Genomic DNA, 14,368 nt, shown 5'->3' with positions numbered 1-14,368 from the left:
AACCAACAATAATTTTCATTATTGTTACTCTGTTGATTATTTTCTTATATTGTTTTGTCTATAAAGTATCTAAAAATAACGAAAAAAGCCTGCCATATTGTCCCAGAATGCAAAGGGCCAAAAGGAATTTACAGGTTTAGTCTAACCAACAGTTCAAAGACAGTTTGCTTGACGGTGTTTTAGAAGCTGCAAACAGAAAATGGTTTTAGTTGGAAAAAAATGACTTCAGCAATTGCTGTATTGTCAAAAAAGACAATAAATATTCTGGTATAAAATTTGTATTACTTTCTTTTACTAATAGTTGCAGTTTTACGTTTGACAATGAGGCGTATTCCTCTCCACAAAACAGCATTGATGTTCATGAAATAACTCTTCAAAATATTACCTGTAACTCTGAATCTTTTTGTGCTTTCTCTTTGCCATCACCTTCTTAAATGAGAATTTTTGTCTGCTTTCTTTTCAGGTCTTCCACTGCTTGTCCAGAGGACCATTGCCAGAACCATCATCCTCCAAGAGAGCATTGGAAAGGGGCGTTTTGGCGAGGTGTGGCGGGGTAAATGGCGTGGGGAGGAGGTGGCAGTGAAGATTTTCTCCTCTCGAGAGGAGCGCTCCTGGTTCCGTGAGGCCGAAATCTACCAGACCGTGATGCTGAGGCATGAGAATATTCTGGGCTTCATTGCTGCTGACAATAAAGGTGAGATACGATTCTACTGGATGTTATGGCAAGCTGTGTTGATATTTCTGGGTCTTCTAGAAATCTATCAGTAATAAGATGAAACGAGTATCCGGTACAGATAATGTAATTGTGTCAATATCTGTGTTGATGAAGGCTTTCTAACAGACACTAGCTGTGTGCACACACCGAGGCCAGATATACACGGAGCAAAATCAAGACGTTCCACGATCAGTGACGGTGTGTCCCGAGGCCTTTCATATCAAAAAGATGCTTTACCGTTTCCATCGGCAGCTTATCCTCCAGACCCACTAATCTTTTTTTTTTTTTTGTGGAGCTCAGCCCATGCTCCCACAAAGAAAATTCACCAAACCCCATAACATCTTCTTTTCACTGCTATGCAGATGATACTCGGATATACCTCTGCCACAGTTCCCCAAATCAAGCCAATGTAATTCAAATACAACATTGTCACCATGATCTCAAAGACTGGTTAGCACACAACTTCCATTAGTTATACAATGCCAAAACAGAGGTTTTCCTCTCCCCCCCCCCCCCCCCCCCCCCCCCCCCACACACACACACACACACACACACCACTGTTGATGCCCACAACCCAACCACCTTTCAGCCTACATCAGACCGCATGCAAACAAATCTTGGTATTATATTTGATAGCAAATCAAGTTTCGATAAGATGTCACTACTGTTACTCCTTCTATTCAGGCATGTCTTAGCCTACCGAAAGTCAAATAAATTAGACCACATAACCATATATCCCTACCCTGACTCCCTGTTCATTTCAGAATAAACTTCAAAATCCTTCTAATTGCTTTTCAACACTCTCCGTGGTCCCACGCCTACATACATCTCAGAACATGTCATCCTTTACAGTCCCACCACATCCTCCCAGCATGGCATGTCGACAAGGCTTTTTGTGTCGCAGCCAGTGGCCATTAGACAACTTAAGACCCATTTTCATTTTCTGACTTTTGTTTAACCTGGTTTTTATTTCTATCTGACTTCTTTGGATTTAAATTGTGTTTAAACCCATCTCCATTTTCATTTCATTTTATTTTATTTCCACCCGTGTGTCTGGCACACCTTTTTCCCTGCATATATATATACATATATATCTATGTATGCTGTTTGTCAGTCTATGTAAAACACTTTGGAGCAGCACTTGTTTGCTTTTAAAGTATTATATAAACAAAATCAACTTGAAACCACCAGGAAGAGCTCTGAAAAGATTGATTAAAATAAACCTGCACTGAGCGGTGTGGGGAAAGAACTTGACACAATAAATTAAATAAAAAGTATGAAGAATACTAAGTAGTCAATTGTGAGGCTGTATATAAAATTTCATCAAAGAAGAATGAGTAATTTAAAGCGTGTCAATTTCAAACACTGAGAATGAGATCCTCATCAGGTGGAGCTTATCTGTGAATGACGGTGTAGGTGGCTTTGATAACAACTGAACTTTGAGCTGTAAGAGCAGGAAAGCAACTCTGCTCACATAAAGGGAGTGCAGGCAACTATTCCCCATGAATAGACTGGCTGGTAGACAGTGTGGGGGAGTAATGGTTCACAGTGAAGACCAAACACACATTACCACACACACACACACACACACACACACACACACACACACACACACACACACACACACACACACACACACACACACACACACACACACACACACACACACACACACACACACACACACACACACACACACACACACACACACACACACACACACACACACACACACACACACACACACACACACACACACACACACACACACACACACACACACACACACACACACACACACACACACACACACACACACACACACACACACACACAGACACAGACACAGACAGACAGACAGACAGACAGACAGACACACCTGAAATGAAAACGGATTTGCCTAATAGGAAGTTTACAGGCAGCTTTCTATACAAAGTGTGACGTATGAAGATGTATTCTTTATGCTGGCCTGAGGTCAGAGAAACATTACTTGAGTAACTATATTAATAGCTTGCAATGTGTACATTGTGAATTTATGAGTTGAACCTTTTGCAACCTGATTAATATTAATATTAATATTAATATTAAAGAACACACATAACAGAAGCCACATCATACAAGAATAACTGGAGTGAGTGACTCTGTCTTGAGGGTTTTATGTCTGTCACAGATACATTTCTGTTAGCCTGTTTAAAAGTCATACAAGGGTGGATCAAAAAGAGTTTCATGGCAAGAAGTTCGTCCATGATTCGATGCCACCTTGTCTGTCAATGATGCTGCCTAAGTATGTGAAGTGCTTTGCCGCGGGATCTTTGCTGGCTCTTGTTAAGCTTCAGGAGCTTTTTCTTTTCTTTGTGTATGTATTGATCAACTTTACTAATTATTCATAAACTTATGACAATTTATTAACACTTACCGGGACATCACCCAGGTAACGGGGGACAAATAACCAAACTGTAAAATTCAGTCTCATGGTGTTCACTTTTTAAATTGTAAATCTGAACACTGACTTTGCAATCAGTAAATGGCCACAAATATTCACAAACAAGGACTGTTTAAGTTCAACAATGTTTAATACATCAGCAAACATGAATTCATGATCAATACCCTTCAAAGTTCAAAGCTGCACTCCCAACATTTAACCGGCACGATGTCATGGCTGTGGTCAGGTGGTCTCCCCGATGAAAGAGGGGTCCTCAGCCACGGGTTGTATCCTCGACAGTACATCTCTGCTGCCGTGTCTTCCTTTGCCTCGAGTGCCTCAGCTGGTAATGCTGTCAGGCCGAGCTGTCTTTCCGTTCCACAAAAGTCCAATAGCCTTCAAAATCTCTTCTTTCCTTGAGTCTCTCACAGCTAATGTCTCCAGCATCTCATGAGGGTTTTGTGCTGTCGGTCTGTTTAGCAGCCCCTCCTTCCTTCCCTTCTTGTCCTTCAAAGATCTTTCAGGCTTGCTGTACTTGCCCTCCAGTTTCTTGTGAGTGTCACACAGCATCTTCAAAGCATTCAAAACAAATTGGCAAATATATTCACATTTGGTGTATTTCACGTCGTATGTCAAAACGAAGGTTGTTTTGAATCGTTATCAGTCAGTCCCTTTGACAGGGAAGTTCTTTGTGGAAAAGCAGAAAGACAAAATCACTTGCTTTAAGCTTTTATCTCTGTTCTTTTCTCCCTGTCTGTGTGTAGACAATGGGACCTGGACTCAGCTGTGGCTGGTGTCAGACTACCACGAGCATGGCTCCCTGTTTGATTACCTGAATCGCTACACGGTCACCGTCGAGGGCATGATCAAACTGTCCCTGTCCACAGCCAGTGGCCTCGCGCACCTCCACATGGAGATAGTGGGCACACAAGGTGAGACACAAACACACTTAAATGTATCCCAAGCGCACACACACTGCATGCCTCCTTGAGGACAGTTTTTCTAAATGTGTAAAATTAAGTTTTTCCAGGTAATAGTTTTAATGAATTGCTTTTCTTTTTGATTTTGAGCAAAATGCAGACATGCTCACCTGAATGAAAGTTTAAATGACCTGAGTCGACAAGACAAAACATATTATTAATGAAACAATTTTTTTAGACTTGATCCGCTTAACCACACTTCAATTGGTAACGGCAAAATTTTCCAGAGCTATTCAATTCAATTTTATTTATAAAGCGCCAAATCACAACATAGGTTATTTCATGGCACTTAACACATTAAAGTCCTTACAGCAAGACTTTACAATATTAAATGGAAAAACCCAACAATTCAACAATTCCCACATAAGATAGGAGAGAAAAAAACTCCTCTTTAAGGGAGAAAAACCTCCAACAGAGGGAAGGAAAAACTCCCTCTTAACAGGAAGAAACCTCTGTCAGAACCAGGCTCAGGGGTGGGCGGCCATCTGCCTCAACCGGTTGGGGTGAGAGGAGAGCAGAGAGAGAAAAGTACAGCAGAGAAATACAAGAGAAGAACTGTTGGTGGAGACAACAATCACAGGGCAGAGACATGCAGCTCCATGACGGGACATCTGCAAAAGAAAGTAGAGAAACTACGCAAGCGAGGGAACTGAATGGAGACAACAGACAATAAGAAAAAGCTATTGGAGAGAAAAGGATGGTGAGGTATGAGTCAGTTAAAGAGTAGGAGGAAAGAAAAGAAGCTCAGCATGTAACGAGGTCCCCCAGCAGCATCGGCCTATAACAGCACAACTAAAGGTTGGTTCAGGTCTACCTGAGCCAGCCCTAACCTGTAGGCTTTGTCAAAAAGGAACGTTTTGAGTCTAATCTTAAAGCTAGAGAGGGTTTCTGCCCCTCGAACACAAACTGGGAGCTGGTTCCACAGGAGAGGAGCCTGAAAACTGAAGGCTCTGCCTCCCATTCTACTTCTGGAAACTCTAGGAACCACAAGTAGACCAGTGTACTGAGAGCGAAGTGCTCTGCTAGGTTCTATAAGATCTCTAAGATATGATGGAGCCTGGTCATGTAGGGCTTTGTAAGTCATCAAGATAATTTTAAATTCTATTCTTGATTTCACAGGAAGCCAATGAAGAGAAGCTAAAACAGGAGAAATATGATCTCTCTTGCTAAATCCCGTCAGTGCTCTTGCTGCAGCATTTTGGATCAGCTGCAGGGTTTTTAACGAGTAATTTGGACATCATAATAACAAGGAATTACAATAATCTAGCCTAGAAGTAACAAATGCATGAATGAGTTTTTCTGCATCATGCTGAGGAAGGATTTTCCTCATTTTATTAATATTTCGTAGATGGAAGAAGGCAGTTCTGGAGATTTGCTTTATATGGTGGCTAAAGGACAAGTCCTCATCAAAGATGACTCCAAGGTTCCTCACAGTTTTGCTGGAGGACAAGACAACGTTTTCTCGATTAACTAAGTGATTACAGAAAGAGTTTCTGAGGTGTTTAGGACCAAGTACAATAACTTCCGTTTTGTCTGAATTTAGAAGCAGGACGTTTTTGGTCATCCAGGCCTTTGTCTTTTTGACAGGCTTCAAGTTTTACTAACTGATTAGTTTCATCTGATTTTATAGAAAGATATAGCTGAGTGTCATCTGCATAGCAATGGAAGTTTATGCAGTGCTTCCTGATGACATCTCCTAATGGAAGCATGTACAAAGTAAAAAGTATCGGGCCAACACTGAGCCTTGTGGAACTCCATAACTAACTCTTGTTTGTCTGGAAGATTCATTGTTGACATGGACAAATTGGAATCTATCTGATAAGTAGGATTTGAACCAATCTAATGCAGTTCCTTTAATCCTCGTAACGTCTTCTAATCTCTGTAATAAGATCGTATGATCAATTGTATAAAAAGCAGCACTGAGGTCCAGAAGAACAAGTACAGAGATGAGTCCATTATCTGAGGCTAACAAAAGGTCGTTAGTAACTTTCACCAGTGCTGTTTCTGTGCTATGATGAACTCTAAATCCTGACTGAAAATCTTCAAACAGATCATTCCTTTGTAAATGATCAAAAAGTTCATTTGCAACAACTTTTTCAAGGATTTTAGAAATAAACATCACATTGGAAATTGGTCTGTAGTTTCCTAAAACAGCTGGATCAAGAGTTGGCTTTTTAAATAAAGGTTTAGTTACAGCCACTTTAAAAGCCTGCAGTACATAGCCGGTTACAATAGACAGGTTGATCTGATCTAATATGGAAGTATTAATTAAAGGGAAGACTTCCTTAAAAAGTTTAGTTGGGATGAGATCGAACAGACAGCTAGAGGATGCAGATGAAGAAATAATTCTAGTTAACTCAGAGAGCTCAACAGGAGAGAAATTTTCCAAGTATACATCTGGTCCTACAGTTGCTTTCAGGGCTGCTGTGCTTAACATCCCATCAGTGACGGTGGCAGGAAGGGTCTGCCGATTCCCCTATTAATGATGAATAATATAAAGTTCTGGCCTTACGAAGAGCTTTCTTGTATAATATTAGACTATCCTTCCAGGCCAGGTGAAATTCTTCTAAATTAGTGGAACGCCATTTCCTTTCCAGCTTTCTAGTTGCCTTCCTAGCAGAGCGTAGTTCTGAGTTGTACCATGGAGACAACTTCCTCTGGTTCATTACTCTCTTCTTCAGAGGGGCAACATTATCTAGAGTTGTGCGCAGAGATACTGCAGTGTTTTCTACCAGATGATCCACTTGTGTGGGACTAAGATCAACGTAGATGCCTTCCGCTGCTTTAACACACGGCATCGAAGAGGATAAGCACGTAACTGCTTCCTTAAACTTGGCCACGGCATCATCTGACAGACATCTACTGTAGTGGTATTTATTCCCACATGCTGTGTAGTCCATTATTGTAACTTCAAATATTCATAAGTGGTCCGACAAAACAGGGTTTTGAGGAAATACAATAAAATATTCAGTTTACATGCCATACGACAGAACCAGATCGAGGGAGTGGTTACCACAGTGAGTGGGTTTATTTACATTCTGAGAAAAGCCTATAGGATGTAATAAATAGCTAAACGTAGAACTGAGGCTATCGTTGTCCATGTCAACGTGAATGTTAAAGTCACCCACTATCATCACTTTATCTGAACTCGGCACTAAATCTGATAAAAAGTCAGAGAATTCAGTTAGAAACTCTGAATAAGGACCACGTGGGTGATAAACAACAACAAATAGAATCGGTTTCTGTGCTTTCCAGTTTGGGTGCAAGAGACAAAGAGTCAGACTCTCAAATGACTTATAACTAAGTTTAGGCTTTGGATTAATTGATAAACCTGAGCATTGTGAAAACTGGTTGAAATAGTTCCGAGGCAGCATGAAATAACAAAGCCAGTAGAAAGACTGCTGCCGCAAACTGAGGTGAAGACACATCTACTTGAGTTAGAAACATAGTTAGAGGTTGGAGGTTTTCCTGAGTTGCAGGAATTGTATGAATTTATAGAAACCAGAGTTTCTGGAAGAGAATTGGACCACCATTGGATGATCCATGAAAGGGTTTATAAAATGTTGCAAAAAATACTTAAACTAAATCTAACTATTTTAAAAGCAAAGAAGCTAAATCCTAGCAACAGTGACACAGAATAGCAACAGTCGGAGTGCAGCAGAGCTTCATTGCTTTCCATGTAACTCATCTGCTTTTTTTTTTTAATTTATTAAAATAATGAAAATGATGTTTGTCATTTGTTTGAACATATCACGTTTATTAACAGACACGTTTACTTTCCATCAAATGTTCTTACTTTTTAACATGGCTGTTAAATGAGTAGGTGTAAATTAAATGAATAAAAAAGTGTTAAATTTGAATTCCTGATAAAATAAGGAAGCTATTAAACTTGACTGCATCTAAATGTGTCTTAGTTCTCCTCCCCAGTTCCCAATGGCATTGTTATTTAGCAGGTGATAAACAGCCTTGGATCAAAAGGAGGTGTTTTATAATATCCAAGTACCCCGTTTCAAAGTATAATCTTCAGCCTTTTTTCATTTAAAAAAAAAATTCCATCCGTTCATATATTGCTCTTGTATTGAGCGCTGAGGTTTTCTTGTAGTTTGAGTTAGTGCAGGACTTTAGTTAACTCTGATTGATTTTCTGCCTCCAGGAAAGCCAGCTATTGCCCACAGAGACTTGAAGTCAAAGAACATTCTGGTGAAGAAGAATGGGACCTGCTGCATCGCCGACCTGGGTCTGGCGGTCCGTCACGACTCTGCCACCGACACCATCGACATCGCGCCAAACCACCGAGTGGGAACCAAAAGGTACGTTTGTGTTGTACAGCTTTTGTAGAAGGCTGATAGATTGTTGTTCAATTTCAGGGATCTCCAACTTTTTTTCACTGACAGACCTACTTTGACAAAATGAAACTGTCTCATGTTTAGTAACATTTCTTAACATAGCTGAGCTTCACCCAAACCAGCTGAATAAGCTTCTTTTATGTGAGCAATAACAAATTGATACTCAACACGCACATTTCATATCACAATAGCTTAAATTCAACATCATGTACACAATTGTTTTCTCTATGCATTTCTTTGTTTTCAATTGGTGAAGCTCGCACAACTCTCATCCATTATAGCAAACAAAGCAATGTTTATAACTCGCATATCACTGTATCACATCCCTTTACATTCCCTCCATCTATAGCTCACATGCATGTTATGCATTCAGTCGTTCCTATAGTGAATGAAATGACTGGCACTGCATGGAATCAGCAAGAGAGGCTGGAAAGTATCCACTTAAGTTCACTCTTATGGAGTCATTTAAATGTTCATCTGTCGGTCTCGTTCTGAAATTTTATTTCATGACACTCGTGTCAGAAAAAGAACCTTGGTGAAGGTTCGTGGAGTTCTCCGACTTCACCAGTTTCCAGAAATAAGACAAATGTAGATTTTAGCAGAGCATCTTTTTGGAGGTTTATAACCTACATCTCCATCTCTATAGGAATACCACAGAACAGTTCAGAAATCTCACCTATATCCACCTCCATTGATGGGGTTGGCGTTACATGTCACATAAATGGACAATAGGTCACAATACCTGGATGCATTTAAAACACCTGCTCACCGAGGGCAAGTGCTGAAACCTTTTGTTTTTCCACTTCCTGAATACAAAAATGACAGTTTTGCTTTGAACGCCTAAACAGCGCTAATCACATCACATATGTATTCATAATTACCTTGTAACTGTATGTCCAGGTGATTCAGTTTCTCAATTACATCCGTCAGGAAGGTAAGACTAAGTAGCCTCTCGGCATCAGACAACAGATTGATTTCACTCAGCACGGAAAGAAAACACTGTAGGATCCTGATGTTGGTGTGGAGAAGGAGATCTGCATACTCAACAGAACATTCCTTCACCAACAGCTTGAAGCTCCTGTGTTGCTTGGCCTTGGAAGTCCCATGAAAAATTGCTGTGAACTGTAGTGAAGTGGCGCTTGACGTTACATCTTCTACTGACTGACATAATCATTGTTAAATCCGTTCCGTGCTTGCTAGCCTGTGAACATCCCTGATGTTACTGCGTCTCTCTCGTAACCAAACTTGATAGCAGCTGATTGGCTGAAAGCTGAATCGCTTTGGGTCACATGGGGGGCGGGATCTCTGTGAATGTGATTGGATTGAAATGTAAACAGATTTACCAAGAGACTTTGACTTATTAAATTATATATACTTATTGTTCGAACCTTCCACGATCTACAGCTCGGAGCTGCCCGGCCTCAGAAGCAGTTTACTGAGGAGTGGACATCTCTCTGTGTTGGCCATTGTAGCTGTCAGCCGTCTTTCATTTTGACATTTATAGTATCCCTTTTGAATATTCCCACCTCTACTCTCCCGTGTGGGCAGGTGTGATGTTGTCACTATTAGCCAGTGTTGTGGTGTTTCATGCGTCCTGAGGACACATTGGAAAACCACCGACTCAGCTGACGTCCTCTGAATGTCAAAAGAAATAAATGCAGCTCCACGTTCCTGTTTTCATATCTGACCCGGTGCTCCGGTGTGTTACTGTCACATTACAGCAGGTTCATTCATTTTTTTCATTTTGTCTTGCACCTAAAGATTTCTTCCTGCTCTTTTATTTTTATTTAATCTCCTTTGGGATTCTGCCGAGCGCAGCTGAACTGTACTGACATCAGTACAGAATTTCTGCAAACCTGCATTATAAAGACGCTGATTCGTGAATTAAAACGCAGACTGTACATGAAGCTTGTTTCACCAAAGCCTCCTCTGGGTTAATCTTTTTCCACTTTTTAGTTCATATTGTGTAATTTCTGACACATCAGACCCACAGCTGAGGGAGAGCCTTGTGTAGTTTATTGATCCAATGCGCTGGAACAATGAATTAATCTGACTCAAACCGATCAGGTTCTCAAGTTTCAGGCTGGGATTTAGGTTTACAAATTCAAGATCCTGTGGACCCACCATCCACAGGGACAAGCATCGGCACCCATATTCCTGGCAGAGGCCTCTCAGGTAGTGAAAAAGCTCCTCGGTGGCAAGGCCCCAGGGGTGGATGAGATCCATCCTGAGATGCTGAAGGCACTGGGCATTGCTGCGCTGACACACCTCTTCAATGTCGCAAGGGGGTCAGGAACAGTAGCCATGGACTGGGAAACCAGGGTGGTGGTTCCCATTTTCAAAAAAGGGGACCAGAGAGTGTGCTCAAACTATCGGGGTATCACACTACTCGGCCTCCTGGGCCTAGCTTTTGCCAGGGTGCTGGAAAGGAGGCTCTGACCGTTCGTCAAACCTCAGATTCAAGAGGAGCAGTGCAGATTCCGTCCCAGTCGTGGAACAGTGGACCAGCTCTTTAACCTCGCAAGACTACTGGAGGGGTCCTGGGAGCTTGCTCATCCAGTCTACATGTGCTTTGTGGACTTGGAGAAGGCTTTTGACCGGGTCCCCCAGGGGTTTTTGTGAGGGGTGCTGCAGGAGTATGGAGTGCCGGACCCGTTGCAACGGGACATCCGGTCTCTGTACAAACCGCAGTAGGAGCTGTGTTCGTATTCTCGGCAATAAGTCAGACACGTTCCCGGTGGGTGTTGGCCTCCGCCAGGTCTGTCCTTTGTCACCGATCCTGTTTGTGACCTTTATGGACAGGATATCTAGGTGCAGCCAGGGGTAGGAGAACTCCGGGTTCGGTGGTCTCTGGATCACGTCTCTACTGTTTGCAGATGATGTAGTGCCGTTGGCCTCTTCGGACCACGACCTCCAGCACTCACTGGGGCGGTTTGCAACCGAGTGTGAAGCGTCGGGGATGAGGGTTAGCACTTTCAAATCTGAGGCCATGGTTCTCTGCCGGAAACCAGTGGATTGCTCCCTCCAGGCGGGGACGGAGTGCCTGCCTCAAGCGAAGGAGTTTAAAGTATCTCAGGGTCTTGTTCACGAGTGAGGGGAGGATGGAGCAAGTGATCGACAGGCGGATCGGTGCGGCTGCAGCAGTACAACAGGCGCTGCACTGGACCGTGTTGGTGAAAAGGGAGCTGAGCCGGAAGGCGAAGCTCTCAGTTTACCGGGCGATTTACGTTCCAACCCTCACGAAAGAACGAGGTCACGGCTACAAGTGGGCGAAATTAGTTTCCTATGTAGGGTGGTTGGGCTCAGCCTTAGGGATAGGGTAAGGAGCTCGGACATCAGGAGGGAACTTGGAGTTGAGGCGCTACTCTGTGATACTGTACTAAGATGGCGCCGCGCTAGCGGCAGCCTGTTACAGCAGCTCCCCCCGAGTGTGTTTTGTTTTATGTATTTTTAAGCCTTTCTCCTCTCTTCGGAGTTGTTGTTTTCTTTTCTTTACGTGTGTTAAGTGAACGGTCAGACAATGGACCGTAATTTTTCCACTTTTCTGGTTGGGGGCATTATTATTGTTTACTCGCGTGATCAGCTGATCGCGCTGAGTAGGCCTCTACTGCTGCTGCCCGGAGCGAGGCCTGAAATCCCGGACGAACTTCGGAGAAGACTTCGGGGTTGCAGAGCTGGAGCTAAGCTAAAGGCGGAAAGGAGGAAATATAAACCAGCGGTACCGGCGATCTTAATGGGGAACATGAGGTCGTTGACCAACAAGACGGACGAGCTCGGTGCGCTGGTAAAGACCCAGAGGGAATACCGGGAGTGCAGCATCATGTGTTTCACCGAGACATGGCTGCACTCACATTTCCCGGACCACAGCGCGGCCGTACCTGGCTTCAGGACTGTTCGGGCGGACAGAGACATTGTGCGGAGCGGCAAGAAGAAAGGTGGAGGGATTGCAGTCTATGTGAACAAGAGGTGGTGCAATCCCGACCATGTGTGTGTGAAGGAACGTTTCTGTAGCCCGGACATTGAACTGCTAGCCGTGGGGATGCGCCCGTATTATTTGCCGAGGGAGTTCTCGTCCGCCATTGTTTTCGCTGTGTCCATTCCTCCATCAGCTGACGCAGAGGCAGCAATGGACACCATCTACTCCACTGTGTCTAAACTGCAGACTAAGCATCCCGGTGCATTTTTGGCAGTTACTGGAGACTTTAACCACACCAGTCTGGACAAAGCTCTGCCAACTTTGCACCAGTATGTGAACTGCCCCACCCGGAACAATAAAACCCTGGGCCTACTGTATGCTAATGCCATGGATGCATACAGTGCTACTGCCCTTCCCCCCCTTGGCAGGTCGGATCACAACCTGGTCCTGCTGACTCCCAAGTATGTTCCCCTGGTGCAGAGGCAGCCTGTAACCACCAGGACTGTGAGGAGGTGGACAGAGGAGGCTAAAGACGCCCTGCAGGACTGCTTTGAGTCCACGGACTGGGATGTGCTGTGTGGACCACATGGGGAGGACATCAACAGCATGACGGACTGTATCACAGAATACATTAAATTCTGTGAACACACCACCGTACCATCCCGGACTGTACACTGCTTCCCCAACAATAAGCCGTGGATCACCAGTGACCTGAAAGTTCTTCTTAATAAGAAGAAAGCAGCCTTCAGGTCTGGGGACAGGGATGAGCTCAGGAGAGTGCATCGCCACCTGAAGGAGAAGATGAGAGAGTGCAAGGACTCCTACAGGAGGAAGCTGGAGGCCAAACTCCAGCAGAACAACGTGAGGGAGGTGTGGACCGGTATGAAGGAGATTACTGGGTTCAAGGGGAGAGAGAGACAACCAGGGGGCTCCCTGGAGAGGTCCAATGAGCTAAACTGTTTCTTCAACAGGTTTAGTTCACCACCCTCATCTGTCTCCTCCACACCTTACACCTCCCAAACATCTCTGCTGCCCCCCCTCCCCCCTCTGCTACCCCCCTCCCCCCTCTCCCCCCCCCCTGGTGAACTGCATAGAGCCCTCAATCTCAAAGGGCTCTTCCTCCATCGACACCTTGACCCCCCCCTCCTCTCTGTGACGACTGGCCAGGTTAGGAGACAGCTGGAGAGACTCCACCAGCGCAAGGCTGCAGGGCCTGACGGCATCAGCCCCGGGGTCCTGAAGACCTGCGCCGTTCAGCTGGCTGAGGTCCTACAACACCTCTTCAACCTGAGCCTGAAGCAGGAGGAAGTCCCGGTGCTGTGGAAGACGTCCTGCCTGGTTCCAGTCCCTAAGAAGACGACTCCATCTGGCCTCAACGACTACCGACCGGTTGCCCTCACATCTCATGTGATGAAGGTGCTGGAGAGGCTGGTCTTGGCACACCTCAGGCCGCTGGTGAAATCTTCACTGGACCCGCTGCAATTTGCGTACCAGCCTCATGTGGGAGTGGACGATGACATCATCTACCTGCTGCAACGAGCTCAGTCTCACCTGGATGGAACCGGTGACTCTGTGAGAATCACTTTCTTTGATCAGATATAATATATATAGATATATACTGTACTGTATATACTGTGCATTTTATATTTTATATTTAATATTTTTTACTGCTATTTTACTGCTATTTTATTGCTTTTCTATTATTCTATTATTATTTTATTGCTTCTGTATGCTGCTGTAGCGAAAAAATGTCCCCTCGGGGATTAATAAAGTAACTACCTACCTACTCCTTCGCGTCGAAAGGACTCAGCTGAGGTGGTTCAGGCATCTAATCAGGATGCTCCTGGGTGCCTCCCTCTGGAGGTTTTCTGGGCATGACCAACTGGCAGGAGATCCCTCGGAAGACCCAGGACACGCTTGAGGGATTATATCTCCCGGCTGGCCTGGGAACGCCTCGGCCCAGGATGAGCTGGAAAATGTTGCGGGGGA

At 44.1% G+C, this 14,368-nt stretch overlaps 1 protein-coding gene across 1 annotated transcript in view; it reads left to right on the top strand.

Moving 5' to 3' along the window:
- Positions 1-14,368, top strand: part of tgfbr1b (transforming growth factor, beta receptor 1 b) — a 67,435-nt gene that overhangs the window by 40,160 nt on the left and 12,907 nt on the right. Inside the window, exons 5-7 of the mRNA XM_069151262.1 lie at positions 464-694; positions 3,902-4,069; positions 8,271-8,427. Coding sequence (XP_069007363.1) covers positions 464-694; positions 3,902-4,069; positions 8,271-8,427 — 556 coding nt within the window. The remainder of the gene's footprint in view (positions 1-463; positions 695-3,901; positions 4,070-8,270; positions 8,428-14,368) is intronic.

The sequence above is a fragment of the Embiotoca jacksoni genome, unplaced genomic scaffold (assembly GCF_022577435.1).
Source record: "Embiotoca jacksoni isolate LCO1_2020_lvr unplaced genomic scaffold, fEmbJac1.0.p SCAF_17, whole genome shotgun sequence".
In the NCBI taxonomy this organism is placed as follows: domain Eukaryota; kingdom Metazoa; phylum Chordata; class Actinopteri; family Embiotocidae; genus Embiotoca; species Embiotoca jacksoni.
This window is presented reverse-complemented; position numbering and strand designations above follow the sequence as displayed.